The sequence below is a fragment of the Balaenoptera physalus genome (genome assembly GCF_965194825.1).
Source record: "Balaenoptera physalus genome assembly, chromosome: 2".
Lineage (NCBI taxonomy): Eukaryota > Metazoa > Chordata > Mammalia > Artiodactyla > Balaenopteridae > Balaenoptera > Balaenoptera physalus.
Window position 1 is genome coordinate 28717682 of NC_138883.1, and position 24506 is coordinate 28742187.

General features: G+C 41.5%; 1 protein-coding gene across 6 annotated transcripts in view; it reads left to right on the top strand.

Moving 5' to 3' along the window:
- ENTPD5 (ectonucleoside triphosphate diphosphohydrolase 5 (inactive)) overlaps positions 1-24506 on the top strand; it is a 33846-nt gene that overhangs the window by 6287 nt on the left and 3053 nt on the right. For 2 of the 6 annotated variants that reach the window (XM_082451812.1, XM_082451810.1), the window contains 13 exons: positions 12623-12695; positions 14287-14566; positions 15566-15645; positions 17579-17722; positions 17924-17999; positions 18296-18331; positions 18674-18762; positions 19070-19149; positions 19857-19918; positions 20885-20986; positions 21693-21833; positions 22772-22828; positions 23887-24002. In XM_082451812.1, coding sequence (XP_082307938.1) covers positions 14350-14566; positions 15566-15645; positions 17579-17722; positions 17924-17999; positions 18296-18331; positions 18674-18762; positions 19070-19149; positions 19857-19918; positions 20885-20986; positions 21693-21833; positions 22772-22828; positions 23887-24002 — 1200 coding nt within the window. In that variant the 5' untranslated portion in view covers positions 12623-12695; positions 14287-14349. Of the gene's footprint in view, positions 1-2736; positions 2803-10074; positions 11392-12622; positions 12696-12799; positions 12871-14286; positions 14567-15565; positions 15646-17578; positions 17723-17923; positions 18000-18295; positions 18332-18673; positions 18763-19069; positions 19150-19856; positions 19919-20884; positions 20987-21692; positions 21834-22771; positions 22829-23886; positions 24003-24506 lie in introns of those variants that run through there. The other 4 variants (XM_082451813.1, XM_082451811.1, XM_082451814.1 and 1 more) reach the window with 4 other exon arrangements.

Sequence of the window (24506 nt, forward strand, 5' to 3'; positions counted from 1 at the left end):
ATGTGACTTATATATTCATTAATTCATTCAACAAACATTGATGAATTAACTAACCATTGCATATGCCAGGTTATGCAATGTTCTCAAAGATGAATGAATCCCTGCCATGATATGGGATTACAGTCTAGTGAGAAAATGATGAAAGTAGTATTTAGGAAGACAGTAACGTATGAATTTGAGAAGAGAGACATTGGTTACTGGAAGACCAGTTAAGAGGCTATAGCAGTCCAAGTCTGAAGTAATACAGGCCAGACTTTAGATATCGGCAAGAGGCTAGGGGGAAGAAAGAGATGGGAAAGATATTGCAAAGCAAAAATCATCAATCCTTGATAAGAGATTGGGCATGAGAGAGGAGAATTCAAAGATGATGAAGATTTTGAGTTGTGAATTAGGAAGTTTGTGGTGCCATTAACAAAGACAGGATATTAGAGAATCCATTTAACCCTCTCTGTATGGGGCAGGGGCATGGAGGAAGGGAGATGTTTGGAGATGCCAGTTTTAGGTGTCTCTTGTTTTGAGTTCAGTGTATTAGCATATACACAATATGAGTGTTTTTAAAAGGAAAATTTAATAGAAATGTTGTCAAGATTGCATGCTTAGGGGTAGATACCACTCATTCCATCCTAGGATACCAAGGGAATACCTGGAGAAGCATTGAAGTTGTAAACAAAATGTAAGAAGACCTTTCTTGAAAATGTTTGCTTTGGAGGCCCTATAGTTAGAATTTATAACATTGTTCACATCCTCTCTTAAATGTATAATTTTCAGGTTTATGTTGCATTGGTAAGTTTAACTTTCTCTTTCTGGGAGAATAGAAGATACTATATAAACTCAGATGCTCAAAGACATTTTCTGAGTATCAGTACCACCCTTCAGAATTTAAGTCATAATTGGCTCATGAGGTAGTTCAGGGATGAACATTGTCATAACTGTTGCTCTGTTGAGATAGTAGCCAAAGTTTTTCCTCTTATGAGCTTATGTTTGCAGTGCTTGGTTCCCTCTGCTTTTAAAGAAAAAATTTTTTTAACTGTGGTAAAATATATATAACATAAAAATTGTCATTTTAACCATTCTAAGTATACAATTCAGTGGTATTAATTATATACTCAGTGTTGTACAACTATCACTACTATCTATTTGCAAAACTTTTTCATCACCCCAAACAAAAACCGTGGACCTGTTAAGCAATAACTGCCATTCTCCCCTCATCCCAGCCCCTGGTAAACTCTAATCTACTTTCTGTCTCTGTGAATTTGCTTATTCTAGATATTTCATGTAAGTGGAATCATATTTTTTGTGTGTGTCTTAGCGTAACATTTTCAAGGTTCATCAATGTCGTAGCATGTATTAGAACTTCTTTTTTGTAGCTAAATAATATTCCATTGTATTTGTGTATACTATATTATTTATCTATGCATCTGTTGATGGACACTTGGGCTTTTGCCACTTCTGACTGTTGTGAATAATGCTGCAGTGAACATTGGTATAGAAATATCTATTTGAGTCCCTGTTTTTAATCTTGTGGATATGTACCTAGGACTGGGATTGGCTTAGTTCCTTTTAACCACATACTCATTATGTAATAGTGCCACTCTCGATCACATTGTGGAACACACAACTGGTATTTGAGTTCTTCACGCCAAAAAAAGACCTCACAAAGTGCATAAACTTATGTACTTTGTTTATGGATTAGCTCTTTAATCACTGCCCCCCAATACATGTACACACATACATTTACACAGAAATGTACTCTAGCTTTCAGAAGGAGTGTGCCTTGCCTCCCCTTGTTATTGCTGATTTTGTAAACAAGTGATTTTATTAGAATGGCTGCAGTTGGGCTTCCCTGGTGGCGCAGTGGTTGAGAATCTGCCTGCCAACGCAGGGGACACGGGTTCGAGCCCTGGTCTGGGAAGATCCCACATGCCGCGGAGCAACTAGGCCCGTGAGTCACAACTACTGAGCCTGCGCGTCTGGAGCCTGTGCTCCACAACAAGAGAGACCGCGATAGTGAGAGGCCCGCGCATCGCGATGAAGAGTGGCCCCCGCTTGCCGCAACTAGAGAAAGCCCTCGCACAGAAACGAAGACCCAACACAGCCAAAAATAAATAATAAATAAATAATAAATTTAAAACAAAAAAGCAGTACAAATAATTAAAAAAAAAAAAAAAAGAATGGCTGCAGTTGTAGTTTGAAAATAAATTGTGAGGGCTTCCCTGGTGGCGCAGTGGTTGAGAATCTGCCTGCCAATGCATGGGACACGGGTTCGAGCCCTGGTCTGGGAAGATCCCACATGCCGCAGAGCAACTAGGCCCGTGAGCCACAACTACTGAGCCTGCGCGTCTGGAGCCTGTGCTCCGCAACAAGAGAGGTCACGATAGTGAGAGGCCCGCGCACCGCGATGAAGAGTGGCCCCCACTTGCCGCAACTAGAGAAAGCCCTCGCACAGAAACGAAGACCCAACACAGCCAAAAATAAATAAATAAATAAATAAATAAATAAATAAATAAATAAATAAATAAATAAAATTTAAAAAAAAAGAAAATGTGAAAGAGGAGAAAGAGCCCAAGAGTACTAGACTACAAGTCAAGAGATTAACTTGGTGATCTGCTTTCCAGAGCCTGAATAGATTGGAAACAGAAATGCAAAAGGAGATAATTGAATCAAAAATAGGCATACTGACAAGAGAGAAAAAAAGAGAACTTTGGTCTTATGAGTATCCGTGTCCATCTTCTATAGGTTGAAAAAGTGATACATTAGTTGAAGGAAACAAAGCGGAAAGCCTAGAAGGAAAAGAAGATATTGGTAAGTAACCTATATAAAGTAATACCCTACTTTTCCATAGGTCAGATTTATGCTTTCTTATTCCTAGCTGAGAGCTCATAGTAAATGCAAAGGGGTCAATGAGCCAGTAAAAGCTGTCACAGATTCCACAACCCTTATTTGTTGGAGAGGCCCTCATTTGTATAAGTTGACATAAAAGTCTAATGATTATGGCTCTCTGGTTCATATCCCACAAAAGATTTTTTTAAATTAGATGATGGCAGCTTATTGAAGGAGTCAGGCACATGACAACACTGATCAGCGATAATAAATAGTATGATGTCAAGGAAAACTAGCTCAAAAAGTATAACAATCTGCGACTATTAGTTGGCAGAAGGGCAAACAGTCCTACAGACCTATAGTCCCTGAAGGCATCCCAAGTTTACAGAAAAATATAGCTGATGATCATAATCATAATTCTGAACCATAAATAAAATATGTCACTTTAGAAACATTTTTACCAAACACTATTAAAATAAAAATGTTATGGTATTTAGAGAAGAAATATTGTAAAGACATATTTGAGGGACTTCCCTGGTGATCCAGTGGGTAAGACTCGGCGCTCCCAATGCAGGGGGGCCAGGTTTGATCCCTGGTCGGGGAACTAGATCCCACATACACGCCGCAACTAAGAGTCTGCATGCCTCAACTAAAAGATACCCCCTGCAGCAATGAAGATCCTGCGTGCCGCAACTAAGAGCTGGTGCAGCCAAAATAAATAAATAAATAAATGTTTTTTAAAAGAGACACATTTGAGGAAATGTACGGGCGCCCCTATTCCTTGCTTTATACATGAGGTATCATTGTAATATTTGCCTTTCTCAAGTCTTTCATACTGATTCAACATGTTTGAAGGAGTAGCTGTTTTTCAGTTGATAACAAGAAAGGGAAAATATGTTTTCACTTCTCTTCCCACAAACTCCAGTATAAACAGTGACACATGGCACTAATCCTTGCAATTCCTCTTCTGCAAATAAGTGCCTCCCATGGTGGATATGGGTTTGGAGGCAGAGATAGTTTATCACCTTAGATTTTCATTATATTTGCTCATTGGGGCAATATTAATCCCTTCCTGATTAATAGTATCTTCTTACCTAAAGGACTTTCTACTTTTAATGAATAGGGAAGAAAAGGCCTTGTGACTTGTGAGGAAAGCGAGGCAGCAGTAACAACAGCTTTCCCTATGCGATGATTATTGTAGCTAAGTCAAGCCTGAAACAATGAACAATGAAATCATGCACTGCCTGACCTCATTTCAGTATAAGACTCAGATGGTTCATTGTACAGAGTGGGCCTTCTTGACAAATGTCTAATGATGTTTTTATTAAAGTGGAATAAAGTACTGAAAGAAGTAATCTGTTTATATTTGTTGGTAACTACCAATTCCAATTCCTTTACTGAGAGAGTATTTGATCTTAGTGTTGAAGGGACCTTGAAAGAAATCTCATTCAACCAGCCTTCTCATTTGTGAATCCACTTGAACAATGTGATCAGATTTGGGCTGAGCCCTTGGGGCAAGAATTCTCCTCTCCCCACCTGAGACAGCTCATATTATTGGGAAATTCTTCTTCCTGTTCTATCTCTCCCCTGTAGTTTCCATGCTCACAGGTCTTATCATAGCTTCTTGGCAACAATCTAATAAAAGTTGGTTTTTTTAATAAACCTTTTTTTATCTAGTTAATATTTGAAAAATGCTTGTTATAAAATTGTTCAGTGGTTTTCAAATCTGTGCCAGTTGTCAGTCTTATCCCTTTCTACCAAATATCTCTTCAGTACCTAAGTAATTATTTTTATTTATTTATTTATTGGCTGCTTTGGGTCTTCGTTGCTGTGCGTGGGCTTTCTCTAGTTGCGGCGAGCGGGGGCTACTCTTTGTTGCGGTGTGCAGGCTTCTCATTGTGGTGGCTTCTCTTCGTTGTGGAGCACAGGCTCTAGGCATGCGGGCTTGCAGTAGTTGTGGCACGCGGGCTCAGTAGTTGTGGCGCACAGGTTCTAGAGCGCAGGCTCAGTAGTTGTGGCACACAGGCTTAGTTGCTCCATGGCATGTGGGATCTTCCCAGACCAGCGCTCGAACCCAGGTCTCCTGCATTGGCAGGCAGATTCCTAAGTATTAATTATTAATGCTACCATTGTATTAGAATTTTTTTTCTGTATGTAGCATGAAGAAAGTTGCTATTCTGTTAATATATTTTCACTCTATATCTTACTTGATTTAGTATTTAATTTTTATTATTCAGTTATTAACTGATGTCTGTAATCTGTAATGACTCACTTCTTTTCTTCCTACTCTTTTCTAAAATTATCTGACTTTTATTTGAAGTATTTAAACTCATTTTCACTCTTAGAAACAAGCAGGACATTGTTTGAGTTGTAGTTTTTCTGACTTTAATTCTTTTCCTTAAGTAAAATATTGGGACTGTAACAGAAAAACTGAATGGCTTCAAGTGGTGGGATGTGATATTTTCAGAGCAGTTAAAAGTCTATGACATTTTTAATTTTTAAGAGTTAATATCATTGGAGGGACTTCCCTGGTGGCACAGTGGTTAAGAATCCTCCTGCCAATGCAGGGGACACGGGTTCGAGCCCTGGTCCAGGAAGATCCCACATGCCGTGGACCAACTAACCCCATGCGCCCCAACTACTGAGCCTGCACTCTAGAGCCCGTGAGCCACAACTACTGAAGCCTACACGCCTAGAGCCTGTGCTCTGCAACAAAGAGAAGCCACCGTAATGAGAAGCCTGTGCACCACAACGAAGAGTAGCCCCTGCTCGCTGCAACTAGAGAAAGCCCGCACACAGCAACGAAGACCCAACACAGCCAAAAATAAAATATAAATAAATAAATAAATTTATAAAAAAGAGTTAATATCATTGGAATAACATATAGTTTCTAAAGCAAGAAGTATGTGAGTTGTGTTAATAGGAATATATATAAACTGGAAAGAAAAAGCTGAATACAAAATACTATACAACTGGTTATAACTGGCAGTAGCCAGCCTCCAAGATGGCCCCATTGATCCTCACCTCCTAGTATTTGTGCCCTTGTGTAGTCCTCTTGCACATTTCATCAGCATTGGTCTGTATGACCAATGGAATATGGGGAAAATGATAGTGTATGACCTGAAGGGTCATACAAAGCATTGCTGCTTCTGCATTGCTCTCTCTTGGATTGCCCACTCTGGAGGAAGGCATCCAGCACATTGTGAAGACATTTAAGGCTCTATAGAGAGTCCATGTGGGAAGCAACTGAGACTTTTTTCCAACAGCCAAGATCAGCTTGCCAACCATTGAGTGAGCCATCTTGGAGATTGGTCCTCAGCCTTATCCAAGCCTTCAGATGACTGCAGCCCCAGCCTGCATCTTGACTACAGTATCATGAGAGACCCTGAGCCAGAACTGTCAAATTAAGCCTCTTCCAAATTCCTGAACTATAGAAACTATGAGATAATAAATATTTATTGTCATTCTAAGCAACTAAGTTTGGGGGTTATTTGTTGTACAGCAATAGATAACTAAGGTACAGTATCCTAAAATATTTATTGGTTTGATATGTAGAAGAGAATTTGGACAATGTAAACAGTGTTTACTATCTTTTAGATTTTTTTTGGAAAATCACTTTATCACAGTTTTAACAGTTGAATATGTTTGGTTAGAGAGATTGAATTTAGCTATAGAACTAATAGATTCAGAAAAAGAAAATTATAGCTTCTCCTAAAACAAATTGAATAGGTATTCATTAATCATTATATTCTCTCTTAAAAATTTAACTATTTATGAAAGTATTCTCCCGTTTTATGTCACTTTGCACTTTATTCCTATTGTCACTTCTCGTTGAGCACCTTCCTGGATGGACACTCTTCTAGGTGCTTGGGCTACATCAAAACAAAAAAAGATTTCTGCTCTCAAGGAGCTTATATTCTATCAGAGAAACGCAGATAGTAAGCATAGTAAATAATCTCTCTAGTATGTTAGAATTGATAAGTGGTGTGGAGAAAAAAAGTAGACCAGTGTAAGGGGGATTGAGAAAGCAGATGGAGGTAGGGGACAGTGAGGGAGAGTAGTTAGAGTAGTAAAGATAGGCCCCTATACGGAAGCGGCATCTGAACAATGATATGAAGGAGTTGCAGGAATTCATCAAGTGGATATATGGGAAAAGATTGTTCCAGACAGTGGGGACAGCTAGAGCAAAGGCCATAAGGCAGGAGCATGTGTGACATTTAAGCACAGAGTGTGGGTGGGGTGAGTGAGGTGAAAACTGTTAGTAGATGAGGTCAGAGAGGTAATGGGGTAGGAGGCAGAGCAGGTGGATCCGTGAAGGCTATTGTTTGGACCTTGCTACTTTGAGGGAAATGGGAAGTCATTGCTGGACTTGGCAGAAGAGAGACATGCTCTAACTTATATTTTAAAAGGATGACTTTAGTTGCTTGTTAAAGATAGACTCTAGGGGAGTCAGGGTAAAAGGAGAGATCTATTGGGACAATATTAGAGTAAATCACATGACAGATGATGGCGGCTCCGGCCAAGGCAGTGGTGGTGGAAGTGGTCAGAAATGATCAGATTCTGGAAATGTAATAAAGGTAGACCAGCAGGAAACAGATCAAAAGCTCTTGGTCATGCACAGGAAAGAGATCAAGCTACTGTAAGACTTTCACATCTGATGCCAGTCTTTGACCATTTTTCTCTCCTCTGAACTGTCTTCCCCACCCCCATAGCTACCTTTCCCTAGGACCACACTGGCTGACCTTTCCTGTGACCTAGGAATTAAAACTGTGGGCTCTGGAATTAGACCATCTGGGTTTGATTTCTGGCTCTTTTCACTTATCTACTGTGTGGTCTTAAATTACTTAAGCCTCAGTTTTCTTATTTCTAGAATGGGGATGTTAATAATAGAACTACCTCACAGGGTGGTATTGTGAGATTAAATGAGATAATCCATGTAAAATACTTCACATAGTGCTTGGCAGATATTAAGATCTCAATAAATAATAACTGCTATTATTATTATTACCTCAGATTGTGTTCCTTTGGCCTCAGTCTTTCCTCTGCATTAAATGCTAACCTTCTTATACCTCTTCCCCTCTAATCTTCTATTTTTTTGTTTTCATTTTGTTTCTCAAATCCATATGACAGAAAATTCTTGAGGAAATTTAAAAATGAAATCAGACTATCCATAATTTCCCTGCCGTCTGTTTTCATCTTTTTATAGTCCCTCTGCTCTTTGTCCGCATGTCTCTATTATTTATGTAGGTACTTCTGCTCATTTTTGCATAATCAGTTTGAATGTCATCTCAATGCCTTTTCTAATCCTCTAGGTAGAGTTAGTCATCTGTGCTTTGGGCTCCTTTAGCATTTTTGTTATTAACTTTAAAAGATGTGGTTATTTGTATATGTATCTGTCACCTCTGCCACACTGAGCATCTTGAATTAAAAAGTCTGTTTATTCACGTTTAATTCTCTGGCACCTAGTACTTCGTAGGCACCAGTAAACAGTTGTAGAATTAGACAAGTGAGTGGAACCTACCAAGGCTCCCCACCCTAATCCTTCTTGCATGTAACTGCCAGATTCATATTTGTGGCACTCCCTTGCTCAAAATTTTCAATGGCTTCCCATCGCCTGCAAAGTAAAGTCTAAATTCCTTAGCTGAGTATTTGGTGTGTTGTACTATCTGACCTCAGTTTGCGTTTACAATTTTATTTTCTACTACAATTAGTCAAACTGCTCTGTTTACTATCCCTTGGGGTTCCCCCCATCCCCTTTCTACATCCGTGTCTTGATTCATATTATTTCTTTTTCCTGAAAAGCGCTCCTCTCCTGTCCCTAATTCCCCTCTTCAGTACCCTCCTCAAATGCCACCGCTTTCACAAGGCCTTCTCTGATCATCCCAGCTGGAAGTAATCTCTCCCTGCTTTGAAATCTCAGAGCATGGAACTGTGGTACTTGTCACATTTTAACTTTACAAAGGTAATTAAATGGACATGTATTTTTTTCCTGTTTAGTGTAGTCTCTCTTTTTTTTTTAATTAATTAATTTATTTATTTTTGGCTGCATTGGGTCTTCGTTGCTGCACGCGGGCTTTCTTTAGTTGCGATGAGCGGGGGCTACTCTTCGCTGCGGTGCGCAGGCTTCTCATTGCGGTGGCTTCTCTTGTTGAGGAGCACGGGCTCTGGGTGCGTGGGCTTCAGTAATCGTGGCACGTGGGCTCAGTAGTTGCAGCACGTGGGCTCAGTAGTTGTGGCACACGGGCTCAGTAGTTGTGGCTCATGGGCTCTAGAGCGCAGGCTCAGTAGTTGTGGCACACGGGCTTAGTTGCTCCGCAGCATGTGGGATCTTCCCGGACCAGGGCTCGAACCCAGGTCCCCTGCATTGGCAGGCGGATTCTTAACCACTGCGCCACCAGGGAAGCCCTACAGTAGTCTCTTAAAGGGCAGGTCTAAGATGATTCATCTTTGCCTGCTGTACTTATAAGTAGCACTAGGCAACTGATAATTTCTGGAACGGCTAAATGAACGAATGAATATGTGAGTAAATAGACTTCCTAGAATAGCACTCCTGTAGGCTGCTTTGGAGGGGAAATAGGAGCTGTGGATGTGCTACATAGCCAGAGTAAGACACTGGGGAAGAGGGTGCTCCCTGCCCCGGCGCTCCTGTCTGCAGGTACCGTTAGCCCAGTTGTACCAAGTCCATTTAGGATGCATTTCCTGATGTCTGACATGTTCCCGGCTCAGTACTTGGCTTTAGAAATACAAAAGATATTATGTACCTTCACCTATACACCCTTCAAATAGCAACGTGTTCCGGGGCTCTGGCCCTTGGTATCGGGTGTGTAAGTCCTAAGTTACATCCTCAAATGAGGCATTGCTTACCGTGCTGAAATCTGTCCCAGACTTACCTTATTAGACCAACCTTGGTTTTACTTTGCTTGGCTAACTTATGCTCTGGGTGTTTTGGCTAATCCATTCCCATGGTTCAGCTTATTGTTTAAAAATTTCATTCTAGTTACATTTTAAACTTGCTTTATGTTTAATTTTTAACTTTGTTAAAGCCAGCTATGCTGTGGAACTCAGAAGAATTGGCAGTGGGAGCTTTTTTTTTTTTTAAGTGCTTTCTCAGACAAACACCTTTTAGGGATTTTTTTTTTAAATTTTATTTATTTATTTATTTATTTATGGCTGTGTTGGGTCTTCGTTTCCGTGCGAGGGCTTTCTCCAGTTGCAGCAAGTGGGGGCCACTCTTCATCGCGGTGCGAAGGCCTCTCTTGTTGCGAAGCACAGGCTCCAGACGCGCAGGCTCAGCAATTGTGGCTCACGGGCCTAGTCACTCCGCGGCATGTGGGATCTTCCCAGACCAGGGCTCGAACCCGTGTCCCCTGCATTGGCAGGCAGATTCTCAACCACTGCGCCACCAGGGAAGCCCGGCAGTGGGAGCTTTTACATTTCAGTGTTTTCAGATGTTTTGGTAGACCTTTCTAGTCACCTCTCTCATTCCATTATTTTACACTGTTGGGAAGTACTGTCATTTTATTCAGGTCAGTCAATATTGATATTTGCTTAAGGAGGGAATAGAAAGCCATAAATAACTGTCAGGTGTCACCATGGAACTGTATAAGGGAAACAAGTCCACTCATTTGGAAATCTGATTTGATGCCTCCAGAACAATGGTTTCTCACACCTGTCCTCTTTATTCTGGTACACCTCTACATTCCAGCCATACTGAACTCTTAATATTTGAAGTTCTCAAGGTTCTCCTGTGTCACTTCCCCAGGGTAATTCCTGTCTCTGATTCAGGACTCAGGTTATGCGTCTCGTCCCTTAAAAAGCCTCCCACTCCCTTCCACCTCCATCCTTCTCCTTCTAAGATGAGTTACTTGTCCCTTATGTCCATTCCTGTCATACCCTGTGCCTGGTTCTGTCAGAGAACTTGCCACACTACATTATAGCTGTTGGTTTGTCTGTTTCTTCTAGTAAGCTGAGATCTCAAGAGCTGGGCCTATATTTGAATTCTCTTTTGTATCTAGAAGCTAGCACAGTGTCTGGTATATATTAGAAACTAAGTGATGCTTATTAATTAGACAATTCAATGCCAGCCTTCTAAGTTCATCTCAAGGATGGAAGCTATTGAGGAGTGCTGTTCACTTCTCTACTATTGGGCTAATGTTGTAAAAACATGAATCAATAATATTCTTACATGGTTACATATTTTTAATTGTAAACATAGCATTATTAAATAATGTTGTAAAAACATTAATTATGATCTCCTGTGTAAAAACCACACAGAATTCAGTTCCTCAGCAACTTCAGCCCTATAGGCAGTAATTCTACCAGTTGGCACTTAACTATTATAAAAGTAGATGAACCAGACAATCATGTATACTCAGAAAAAAGGTGGTTAAGGGAGGAATGAAGGATACAAAAGGGAGTGAGTTAGCAGAATGCCATGTGTTAGTTGCAAACTAGCACAAAGGTGAATGTGATTCACGAAGCTAGCTTGAAATAGGCTGAAATAGGAGCAAAGAGCAAAAGGCAACCAACAGTGAAAGCAACGATTCACAGAGATCGGGCAGACACGAGCAGGTGAGCACACAGGTGGGGCCCGTGTCCTGTGGGATTGTGGACTCAAGCTCTGGGTGACATGGAAGAAGGGAATCCAGAGTGTGATGCTCTGGGGAGGCTGAGGGGGAAGGACTGGTGTTTACTACAGAGACAAAGATGCACTGAGAAGACCTTAGAAGGAGATGGGCATAGTGACAAACCCTAGCTGGCACCAAAGTCTCAAAAGAATTGAAGAGAGGGCTTTATTAGGGGTGAATAAGGAGATAGCCAGAGAGATTGAGAAGACCAATTCTGAAAGGAGTGGATTTAAATATACTGATATATACTCTCCAGTCTATGTACATTATTTTGCGTAGCATATAAAACTTTGTATATAATTAACACATTGGGAGAAACAATCCATCCTTTGAAGTTTGGAATCATGATCTTCCCATGGGTGGGTAGTTAATCTCCTTTTGGAAAGAAGTCAGCTATTATATTCTTACTAAATGGATGAGATACAGTCCCTGGGTCACTGGATCACTGTTCATCCCTTCAGGGTATATATTGAACACCTACTATGTGCCAGTATTAAATTATATAGTGTATTAGAAGGTGAGAAATGCTGTGGAGAAAAATAAACAGGGAAGGAAGGTAGAAGACGTACATGTGACCAGGTGGGTTGCGATGTTAAATATAGTAGACAAGGAAGGACTCTCTGAGAAGGGGACATTTGAGCAAGCCTTGTGGGCTGTGTCATGTAAAATAGTGCACCTTTATATGTGCTCTAAGTTGTAAGCCTTTCTAATACCATCCTTGAAGTAGCTAATCTTAAAGAAAAATGAGATTGGAAGTGGTGTTAGAAGGTAAGGGTTCAGAGCAGAAGGTGCGTTTTATGTGTTCATCCTTTGCTTTTTCTAAAATCTACTGTTTAGTTTACACTGAACGCCTGGTATGACTCTGCAGTTTTCACTTCATGAAAACAGATACCTATTATGCATTTTTTTTTCTCCTTGAAATTTCTTTTGGAAGAAAACAAATGTTTGCTTAATGGAAACAGAAGCTGGAGCAGTTTTTTTTCAGAAACCACAATAATAGAGAAAATATGAGTGAGCCCTGAAGAAGTTGCTGTGGAATCAGTCATAGTGATGGAAGCAGGCTGGTGACTGGAGAGCCCCTAAATACACTTCCTGAGAATGTGGAACATGGTTTGAGCTTTGAACAGGGCAATGATCTGTTAATACTCAGAATCTGAAAGGTTGTTTTTTTTCAGTTCTTTAGATTGATCTACATGACCAGCCTAGTTGCTGTAAAAGAAGAATCCACCAAAGGGAGTGATTTAAGATGTGAGTATGAATCTGGTCAGGCAGCTGCCCTGTTGCAGTGGTTGATTTCCTGAGATGAGCTTCCTTTGTTTGAGATTCTAAGTTTTCCTTTCCTTAACCAATAGCTCTCATTCTTAACGGCAGAAGTTCAGCCTTGAAGAGTGCTCAAACTGATAATTCTAACTCTGCCTTTGAGGTACTTCAGAACAACTCTAGTTATTTTAAATAGTTTTACATTCCAAATGCAATGAACTTTATTTAATTAGCTTTATTTTATATGATATGTCACCTGGGAAGGGAGGCATTTGGATAAAGTGAACCCTGGGAGATCAACAAACCTGAGAATGATTAAGGATCCTCAATCTGTACTCCAAATATACCAAGTATTCTGTTAGAGATTTGGGGACTGGGAATGGGGACTTTGGAATTAGATCTTGTTTAACTAGTAGCTATGACTCACACAAGAAGTTCAGAGGTGAAAGCTGGATCAGAAGACCCAAAACTGTTTTGAGCAAAGTACATAAAGGGCAATTAAGGAAGCCTTCAATCTTAGAGGATGGATACGGCATTCTTCATTAATACCAGGAGAAAATACAGCCTATGCAGGAGACATTTTTCCATGTAACCTCATTCTAGGTTTTCTGCATCATTTGTACCCAACCTACCATGGTATACAAATCCAGAACAAACAGTGTTGAGCACTTACAAGTTTTTTGTCTTGCTAAGGACATGTTAAGAAATACAGGCAGTAACTTGCCATAACTCACCACTGACCTGCTTCATGACTTTCAACAAGTCATTGAGCCTCTCTGTCTTAATTTGCCCACCTGCTCTAAGTTCTTATGGAGATAACATGGCCTAACCTGTGAAGGATGTTTTAAAAACCGTAATTGTCTAGTTAAGTGTTTTTGAATTAAGTTGATTTATTTCCTTAAAATGTGGTTGAATGTGCAAGCCACTGGCCATATTGTTGTCACAGGTGGCCTGATTTTTAAAGGCTGTGAACACCCCAATACCAGGGACTTTGTAACTTTTTTATAACTTTATAACTTTAATTCAGAAATTGAAGCTTCTGTTTATCAATCAAAAAGAAGAAAGAGGGAATTCCCTGGCAGTCCAGTGGTTAGGACTCCACACACTTCCACTGCAGGGGGCACCAGTTTGATCCCTGGTCAGGGAACTAAGATCCTGCAAGCCACACAGCACGGCCAAAAAAAAAAAAAAGAAGAAGAAGAAAGAGAGGGAAAGAGAGAGGAAGTGTTAGTATATGATCTAAAGACAAAATTGTCAAAATGGAAATTAAAAAATTAGATTCAACATTAGGAGCAGGGTGGCAGAGAGAGCCTTTGAGTATGTGAGATCCACCCTACAATTAAAAGCAGAGCATGGGAAAATATATTTTAAATCCCAGTGTCCTTTTGCAACCAGATACCCTTCAGAAAAGGTGCTAAGAGCCTATGTCACCCTGGTGTAGCTTGTTGTGCTGGGTATTAGGAATAGAGAAGGAGCAGCTTAGGGAAAGGGGTGGGATTTCTGTAATGGGTGTTTCTTCTTTTACAAGTGTAAACAAAGAGGCCAGTTGGTCTAACCTTGCCTGTCTTTGTCCTATAAGCCACTGCAGGTGTGTTAGCAGCACTGCTTCTGTAACAAAAGACTCACTACATCTTGGAAGAGAATGGCCATTTCCCAGGGGGCAGCCTTTTTCATGCTGGTAGTGTCCTGTGTTTGCAGCACTGTCTTCCACAGAGACCAGCAGACTTGGTTTGAGGGTGTCTTCCTGTCTTCCATGTGCCCCATCAATGTCAGTGCCAGCACCTTGTATGGAATTATGTTTGATGCAGGGAGCACTGGAACTCGAATTCATGTTTACACCTTTGTGCAGAAATTACCAGGTACGTGCAACTGGTACCCTCACCAGAGTCAACAAATCCATACTTTAGCAACTCCTCCCAGAAATAAATGTGCTGAGAGTGTGTGATGTCAGTTACAGAATCTTACAGCGACTGAATGTCTTTCTTCAGAGAACACTTTGGACTATAACTGAACACATATGGTTTAATTCAGTGTGAAATTAAGAGAGATCTGGACTGCCTGTAGCCTGAAACCCATGTGTCCAAGAAGTACAGCTGTAATGTGTCTTTCCTTTTCTCTAAAGGTGACTGTTACTCCAGGGTCCAGAATATTGAGAGTGGTCTTGACAGAAAGATCACTACCATCCTTGGAAAGGGGATGAGGGGACCCTGAAGATTAACGTTTTCTGAATATTCAGTGTTCTATCCTCAAGTTACACACACAGTCTAGGGAAAGGAGTAGAAGCTAGGTGTCCACCAGAGAAATGGCAGAGGGACCCTCAGTGATTACTTTTCATCCTCTATCCCCCTACCCAGTACTCCTGCAAGCCATTCCTCACAGGTGGGATGACTTGGAATAGCGGGGGGAAGTAGCAGGTTAATATGATACAGAGCCCAGAATCAGAAACAGCATAACTTTTTTTTTTTTTAATTTTTGGTTGCCTTGGGTCTTTGTTGCTGTGCGCGGGCTTTCTCTAGTTGCAGCGAGCTGGGGCTACTCTTCGTTGCGGTGCATGGGCTTCTCATTGCGGTGGCTTCTTTTGTTGCAGAGCACGGGTTGTAGGTGCACGGGCTTCAGTAGCTGTGGCGCGTGGGCTCAGTAGTTGTGGCTCACGGGCTCTAGAGCGCAGGCTCAGTAGTTGTGGCGCACGGGCTTAGTTGCTCCTTGGCATGTGGGATCTTCCTGAACCAGGGCTCAAATCCGTGTCCCCTGCATTGGCATGTGGGTTCTTAACCACTGCGCCACCAGGGAAGTCCAGAAACAGCCTAACTTTTGATAATCAGCCATCTCTCTTCTGTTTTGCTCCATGGACAACATAGGACAGCTTCCGATTCTGGAAGGGGAAATTTTTGATTCTGTGAATCCAGGACTTTCTGCTTTTGTAGATCAACCTAAGCAGGTGAGTTTTTTACAATTAGATGTTTCGATTCTCAAATGCCTTGATAACTTTACCACACCACTGCTGTTAAATATCTCATGCTGTTCACTACTGATATTGAGGTCATGTGTGAGATCAGTTTTCTGTCCTAGCTAATCTCCTGGATAACAGTAATTGTACACCCCAGGCTCACCAGGGCTTAGGTAGAAGGAGGTGTGAAAATAGATTGTGGCCATGCAGGGATAACACTGTCTTTCAAGAACTACCAGAATGCAAAATAGATAGCTAGTGGGAAGCAGCCACATAGCACAGGGAGATCAGCTTGGTGCTTTGTGACCACCTAGAGGCAGGGGATAGGGAGGGTGGGAGGGAGACACAAGAGGGAGGAGATATGGGGATATATGTATATGTATAGCTGATTCACTTTGTTATGAAGCAGAAACTAACACCATTGTAAAGCAATTATACTCCAATAAAGATGTTAAAAAAAGAAAAAGAAACTGCGCTCTTTGTATTTACTGCTTAAGATTTTGATTTGAAGCCATCAACTGCATCAATTAATGTAGATGCAGAAAATGGTTGTGAAGTTCTATAAGGTAGGAGGTATACACACGGCAATTAAAGGAATATAGATCCAGTGAACTCCATTTCAGAGTGCCCTTATACAGCACAGAACCATGCTTATATTCTAAAAATTGGGCAAAACCGACGACAACAAAAATTTTCAGTAATAGAAGATGAATGTAGAGTTCTGTCATAACTGTATTTCACATTTGAGCTCTCACAACATACAACACCCCATGTCAGAGGCCACAATGATATAAAATAGAATAAGGCAGAATGTTGAACTTTGGTAGCATATATAAAGGTGGTGTTCAGTGTCACAAGTGTAATCATTAACCAAAGGAACACCTGATGTTAAAAATGGCTTGAACTTGAAGAACCGAGAGGATGTTTATTTTCTCAGCTTGCTGTTATGAAATGGCAAATGTGCTAGAAAATTAGGAGCTGTTGAAAGCAACCACATTATTAGAAACTGATTTGACATTTGGAGAGTAAAATTGTGTTGTGGTTGCTAATAATTGTAATGATTAAGAGGCAGCGTGTTGTCAGAACAGATGTTTACTCAGAGAAACAATGGCTTTAAAATAATGGTTTTTAGCATATCATAATTTGAACATCTGCTGTGTGCCATGCAGGTAGGTGCTGGTAATGCAAAAATGGAACCTGATGTGTTCTGTCCTTGTAGAAGTCATAAAAGGAGTAGCATAATAACAGCTGCAGCTAGCATTTTTGTGGCAGCTCCACGCAGTCTGCCTCATCTAACGCATACAACAGTTTTGTATGATGGTATCTCCATCTCACAGCTGAGGAGACCAAGCCCCAGGAGCGCCAAGTGACCTATGTTAGGTCACAGGGCTAGCGATCAAGTCTTCTAACTCCAAGCCTTGTTTCCTTCACCATACCAACTTTCTGGCCTGAAGCTAATTTTTAAAAATATGTTGTTATTAGTGAATGAATATGAAATTCTTTAATATCAGATACCATTTTTCTTTTCTTTCTTTTTTTTTTTTTTTTTTGGCTGCGCCATGCTGCTTGTGAGATCTCAGTTCCCCAACCGCGGATTGAAACTGGGCCACAGCAGTGAGAGCACCGAACCCTAACCACTGGACCACCAGGGGACTCCCCCGTGAAGCTAATTTTTATTTGAGATAAAATAACAATTAAAATGACCACACTGTAAAAAAATCATTTTTATTATAACTTAATCAAAATGAAATTGCGTCTCCTTCTTCAAAGAAGCCCACTTCTCTAGGTTTCTGCTCTATGGAGCAGAGAAGGGTTGGAGCCCTCTGCCACCTCACTCCTGGTACTCTCCCAGAGCATGCTGAGGGAATAGACAAGCTCCACTAAATGAACTGTTCACTGGATACGTGAATCATCTCTTTTGAAGGGTGCTGAGACTGTTCAAGAACTCTTAGAGGTGGCCAAAGACTCAATCCCTCGAAGTCACTGGAAGAGAACGCCAGTGGTCCTGAGGGCAACAGCGGGACTGCGCTTACTGCCAGAAAAGAAAGCCCAGGCTCTGCTCTTTGAGGTAGTTTTGTTTTTTACACGAAACCGATAATTTCTAGCCTAGTTCCTTCTCTAGTTTCTTAGGGAAAAGGAGTGAGTTCTGCTAAAATTTTATCTAGGGAAAATGAAGAGTGTAGTTTTCTAAGCATTATAAGATACAGTCAAAATGTGGAAATCTATTCTATTGCCTTAGGGAATCCAGATTTCTTTCTTTTTTTGCTAGGTAAAAGAGATCTTCAAGAAGTCACCTTTCCTGGTACCAGATGACAGTGTTAGCATCATGGATGGATCCTATGAAGGTGAGAGAGGTATTGATGTATGTTCTAGGGGGAGAGGGCCAGGGTTAATAAAAGATCTGATTAAAGGAACTGGGAACAGGGATGGGGGTGCTGAAGAAAAAGGAACTAAGTAAGGAGAATAAATAAGGAGAACAAATAAGCAAGGAGGAAGGGGATAGCAGGAAATGGAAAAGATGGGGAGAGGGAAATGTATGCTTTAGACATGAAATATAGAGAGAAAAAGAGCAAAGATAGGGCTAGGGAACGGGGGTAAAAAATGCTCTGGATATAATCTTTGTCTTTCTCTCCTTTTTTAGGCATATTAGCTTGGGTTACTGTGAATTTTCTGACAGGTAATATATTCTCAAGTTTATCTGAGACCTTAACTGGGTTTCACACATGGTCAGGGAGCAAAAATACCTTTTTTCTCTTTGTATTGTTCTTTCTTTTGTTTAATAAAAAGGAGGGTGGGGAGGAAAGACAGGAAGTTAGTGTCTGTTACCTGCCTTCAAGGCCTCAGCTGCAGCAAGAGTCCTTCTAGGTTAGCATTTGCGGGCAGCCTTTGGGGCTGGAGAGCAGTGGAGTATTTACAGAATTCCTCCAATATATGACAAGAGCAGGAGAGAAATTGCAGACAGAGGAGTGTTGCGCTGTCCAGGAAACAGAAGATGTTCAGAGCTGGCTCTCATTCACAGGTCAGCTGCATGGCCACAGCCAGGAGACTGTGGGGACTCTGGACCTGGGGGGTGCCTCCACCCAAATCACGTTCCTGCCACAGTTTGAGGTGAGTCAGATACATAAGAAGGTATGGTTACCAGCGCACTTGGCAGGCATATCGTGGTGCTAAGAAAGTGGTGCCCCATTTCAGACAGCAGCCCCACCACGAACAGGCTGAGTCGAGTCAATTAATGACTGACCGAACTTCCCCTCACTGTTCAGAGTCCCTTTGATTCCTCAAGCCTTGTGAGCTTAGTTGTTTAATCTTCTCCTTCATCTCTTATTTTTTTGGGGGGAGGGATAGGGATGGTGGTGATAACATCTTCAGGTAATTGGGGATCCTGAATAGTCTTTTTGCTTTTTCTGTTTTGCAGAAAACCCTGGAACAAACCCCTAGAGGCTACCTCACTTCCTTTGAGATGTTTAACAGCACTTATAAGCTCTATACACATAGGTGAAGAGGGGGACATGGAGGAATAATAATATTTCACATTGTATGATTCTCCTAACTTTTCAAAACATTTTCACATCTATTATTGCATCTGACCAGCCTTACAAAGTCTTTGCTAGTCCCTGAAGGCCTGTTAACTGAAACCTAAGCTGCTTACCAAAGCCCAAGGGACCCAAGAGGTTTCTCCATTCTTGTCCTCAAAAACATATAACAGTAATAAAGTAAAAAGTAATGTAAGATTTTAAAAAATAATATAAAAGAATAAAAGATAAGTAATATAAGAGTAAAAGTAATATGAGTCAAGTTTTCTCCAGAGAGAGGATGCTCAGAGAAGGTTCAGCCAAAGCTCTGTGTCAGCTCCTTTTAAGCTGACCTTCAGATGTTCAAAATCCAGCCTAGAATTTGATCACAGTTGGGCTGGGAGCTAAGATAATGAGATCTCTTCTGGGGATGGTTCCCAGGGTGGGACCCTAGGAAGTGTCACCGTCTCTGGCCTTTAAAGCGTAGCTGTGGGAAGTTCTTACTGCGTGGCCTTGATCTGAACTGTGCAAGAATTACTGCTGGTTGTCCACACGAGATGAATAGAGCACAGAGAACAAGGTTTTCTTCCCTCCAGAGTAAGACAGAGAAACCATGTTACTTTTGGAAGAGGGAGCTTTAGGCTAGAGAATTCAGGATCACATGAAATTAGTCAATCCTGTATTTTACAGTTACTTGGGATTTGGATTGAAAGCTGCAAGACTGACAACTCTGGGAGCCCTGGAGACAGAAGGTTCGTCTGGGTGTGCTGGTTGGGGTATGGTGAGAGTGACACCAGTACTCAGCTTGCCTTTTCCCTACCTTGGCAGTGATTCTATGGCAGAAAGGTTATGCTGAAGTAAGAGGCCTATGTTGTATAATAGACATCATAATGGCAAATTCCTTTTCTACTTTATGAGGTCAGATGTTTTGGTATATATTATTAGCCGTTTCTGGCATGAAGTCTCTTGGTATAGGGGGGAACGGTCTGTGGCCAGGAGGCTGAAGTGTCTGCAGAAATTCAAGACTCAAGGCAGGAGCTTGCTCAAGCCCTTAGCTTTACGTGGGAGGTGCACGTAGCAGCAGTCCACTTACAAGGTGGAATAACTGAACAACTCCATTCCTTTCTTCATAGGCAGTAGATGGGTAAAGAGCTCAGCTTTTGGGGTCAGGCAGAACTAGGGTCAGTCCCAGTCTTGTAATTTGGGACCAGTTAGCTAAACTTTTTGTGCCCGTTTCCTCACCTTAAAAGAGATTTTGCCTTTATTTTAATTTTTATGGTGTGTGGTTCACAGTAAGCTATTATTGTGATGAGTATATAGCATTTCAGAGTTTACATTTTCAAGTGTATTTTATTTAAGCCTCACAACAATCAATGAGAAAAGTAGAACAGTATTTTTTCCCTGTTTTAGAAAGGAGGGAACTTATTCCATTGTAGGTTTTAGATTTGAGATGTGATGAAAGCCATCAACCCCTCTGCCAAATGGACATAAGCATGAAAGTTTGCCTGTAGTTTCAGGGGGTTCACCAACCCCACAAAACCCATCTATGAACCCTGAGTTCAGAATTCCCATCGTAGGATGCAGTCGTGGAACTAATTTCATGTGACTTTAAGGCCCAGCCACCTTGATAATTCCTTTCAACCTTACTGACTTCTTGCTTTCCATCCTCTCTTTCTCTCTCACACCCTTGCCTCTTACTTTGTGGTCTGGTTTTTCAGGAGTTGATGGACACACTTTCCGAAGTGCCTGTCTACCAAGATGGTTGGAAGCAGAGTGGATCTTTGGGGGTGTGAAATACCAGTATGGTGGCAACCAAGAAGGCAGGTGATATTTTTTCACTGATTGAAATTACTTTTACAGTAGAAGTCTAGAAAAGTCTCATGGGAAACTTTTTCCAGAGCTAGGAGAAGCTTGTCTTTTGCAGGAACTAATTCCAAATAGATGCTGGTGTGCCTCCAAGGAGTAGTGTGAAGTGACAGTGAACAAGGCAGCTGTCACTCTGTGTTCAGCTCTTTCCCTGCCCAAGTGTTGTGGATCCATTAGAAACCTCTTCTTACCCTGGGTCTAATGTATTGAGGGTCTCTGCCGTCAGCAGGGTGAAACTGTTTCAGATCCAATTAATGTTTAGCTATTTCAGTTATAGAATTGAGACGATAAGAAGAATAATTGATCTTAGGTATTATAAAAGGCATAGACCTTAAACTCGAGGAAAAAACTTGATTTTTCCCATGAAGGAAGCAGGTGAGCCTCTGCATACTTCTCATAAATGCCATGAAACATAATGCTAGGGGGCAGCTCGAGGTCAGCTGTGGCTTTTTTGGTGAACACAGGTTAGGGAGGGGTCCTGCCGTGGAGAAGCAGGTACTGGTTCTCCAGAGAGATGAGGCTGCAGAAGTTTGTTCATCTTTGTCTGTAAGCCCTTTGTCCTGAGCCTCAGCTCGCCTTGATCATCCTGCTGTTCCACTGGCTTCAGGTGCTTGCCTCTCACTTTCTCACCTTGCCCCTGTGCACCGTTTGCCCCATCAGGGGAGGTGGGCTTTGAGCCCTGCTATGCTGAAGTGCTGAGGGTGGTCCAAGGAAAACTTCATCAGCCAGATGAGGTCCAGAGAAGCTCCTTCTACGCTTTCTCTTACTATTATGACCGAGCTGTTGACACAGACATGATTGGTAAGTTCACTCCAGGTGTCAGTGCAGGGGGGAAACTGGGCAGGGCTGTGGTGGGGAAGGGAAAGGGACAAAAGGAGTATTTGCAATGCCTTGTTGAGGTGGTCACCGTACTTTTCTCCCAAGTCACCCAAGTGGAAGAGTGAATATGATTTCGAATCTTTTGGGGCTAGAAGATGGCCTAAACAAATATACATGAAGTCTTTTTTTTTCTTTAAGTATTTTTATGGAGGTATAATTGACATAAAATAAAATGCACATATTTGAAGTGTACAATTTGGTAAGTTTTGACATATGTTTACACCCATGAAACCATCACCAGATTCAAGTCAATGAACATATTCACCCCAAAAAGTTTCCTCTTTCCCCTTTATACCATTTTTCCTTATAATAGTAACACATTTTGTTTAGCTGTGAGAATGTATTTATGTGATCTGTCATGGCCTGAGATATGAATTAATTTCTTATTTTCTGACCTGTTTAATGGCCCCTTTTTAATGGGCCTATTTTTTTTTTAATATTTTATTTATTTATTTGGTTGCTCTGGGTCTTAGTTGCAGCAGGCAGGCTCCTTAGTTGTGGCATGCAAACTCTTAGTTGCAGCATGCATGTGGGATCTAGTTCCCTGACCAGGGATCGAACCCTGGGCCCCCTGCACTGGGAGTGTGGAGTCTTATACACTGCACCACCAGGGAAGTCCCAATGGGCCTATTTTTTGGCTGTAGTTAAATATACATAGCATAAAATAGATTATAAATAAATAAAATAAACTGTATAGATTATATTGTAGGAAAATGTCATGTTTGCTTATCCCATTCTTTAATGTTGGAAATTTTATTTTTAGTTTTTCATTATTATAAATAGGATAATTTCCTAGGATAAATTTCCTTATGTTTCCTGGAAGGCTTTTTGACATCAACTACTGTTCTGTTTCATTTCAGATTATGAAAAGGGGGGTGTTTTAAAAGTTGAAGATTTTGAAAGGAAAGCAAGGGAAGGTAAGTGTCAGTGGAAACCATTGAAGGTGAGCCCGTGAGGCTGTGCCTGCCAACCCCAGTGACCTTAAAGTGACCTAATGTGCTTCGGCCAGCAGAAAGCCTCTCAGAAGGTTGGTTTCCTGTCTTTACCAGGAGTTAAAAGCATTAAGTGTCAAAGAAAAATATAAGAATACAAGAGACTTCGGAGAAACGGTGAAAACCTTTTCTTCTTTCCACATTTATTTCTTCCTTTTTTTTAAAAAAAATTGAAAAAGTGGTAATGAAACACTGAGCGCCAGAATATATGGAAAATAGCCACAGAGGCTTCCTTGAAAGAGTTCATCAAAAATGTAAATGGGGCTTCCCTGGTGGCGCAGTGGTTAAGAATCCGCCCGCCAATGCAGGGCACACAGGTTCGAGCCCTAGTCCGGGAAGATCCCGCATGCCGTGGAGCGACTAAGCCTGTGCACCACAACTACTTAGCCTGCGCTCTAGAGCCCGCGAGCCACAACTACTGAGCCCGTGTGCCACAGCTACTGAAGCCCGCGCACCTAGAGCCCGTGCTCTGCAACAAGAGAGGCCACCGCAATGAGAAGCCCACGCACTGCAATGAAGAATAGCCCCCGCTCACCGCAACTATGGAAAGCCCATGCGCAGCAACGAAGAACCAATGCAGCCAAAAATAAATAAATTAAAAAAAAAAAAAAAGCAAATAATTGCTCTTATCCAGTGGCCCTGAAGTAGGGCTAACTGGTATTTCCCTGTCTTAATATATAAGGGACTTAGTTGAATTAAGCCCCAACAATAAGTCATAGAATATATGTCATAGCAAATAAACTAGGACCCATGTACCTTTGAGTAGATTAGATGTCCCATCAGAAATGTGCAGGTTCTTGATGAGCTGGGGTCTTGCAGAGGCAGTCAGTGCACAGTTCTAGCCTCCAAGACTCCCAGGCATCTGGGAGAAGGAGAATGGAGGATTCTGCTTTGCTTATTCTCAGTCTGTATTTAGAGAAAATCATACACCTCTCAGTTGGCTGCAAACTTGAATTCCACTTTTCTCTTTCTGTCACCTCCAGTATGCGATAACCTGGAAAACTTCACCTCAGGCAGTCCTTTCCTGTGCATGGATCTCAGTTACATCACAGCCTTGTTGAAGGATGGCTTTGGCTTTGCAGGCAGTACCGTCTTACAGGTAAGAGAGAGGACACCGGCATCACATAACAGTCCTCTTATTTGGGAGTTAGAAAGAAAGTTTAAAACTTGTTTAGGGGACTTCCCTGGTGGCACAGTGGTTAAGACTCCATGTTCCCAGTGCAGGGGTCCTAGGTTCGATCCCTGGTCAGGGAACTAGATTCCACATGCATGCCGCAACTAAGAGTTCGCATGCCGCAACTAAGGAGCCCGTGAGCTGCAACTAAGGAGCCCGCCTGTTAAGAGTTCACATGCCACAACTAAGGAGCTGCAACTAAGGAGCCCGCCTGCCACAACTAAGACCCGGCGCAACCAAATAAATAAATAAATATTTTTAAAAAACAAAAAAACTTGTTTAGTAAGCAGAGTGGCTGTAGGTGGAGTTTTGAGGTAATTTTATTCAGGCTATGGACAAGGCACTGTGCAAGGCACCATGAATGTGGGAAATTACCTTGATACAATGGCAGCTTCTAAGTACCGTTGACCCTTGAATAACAGGTTTGAA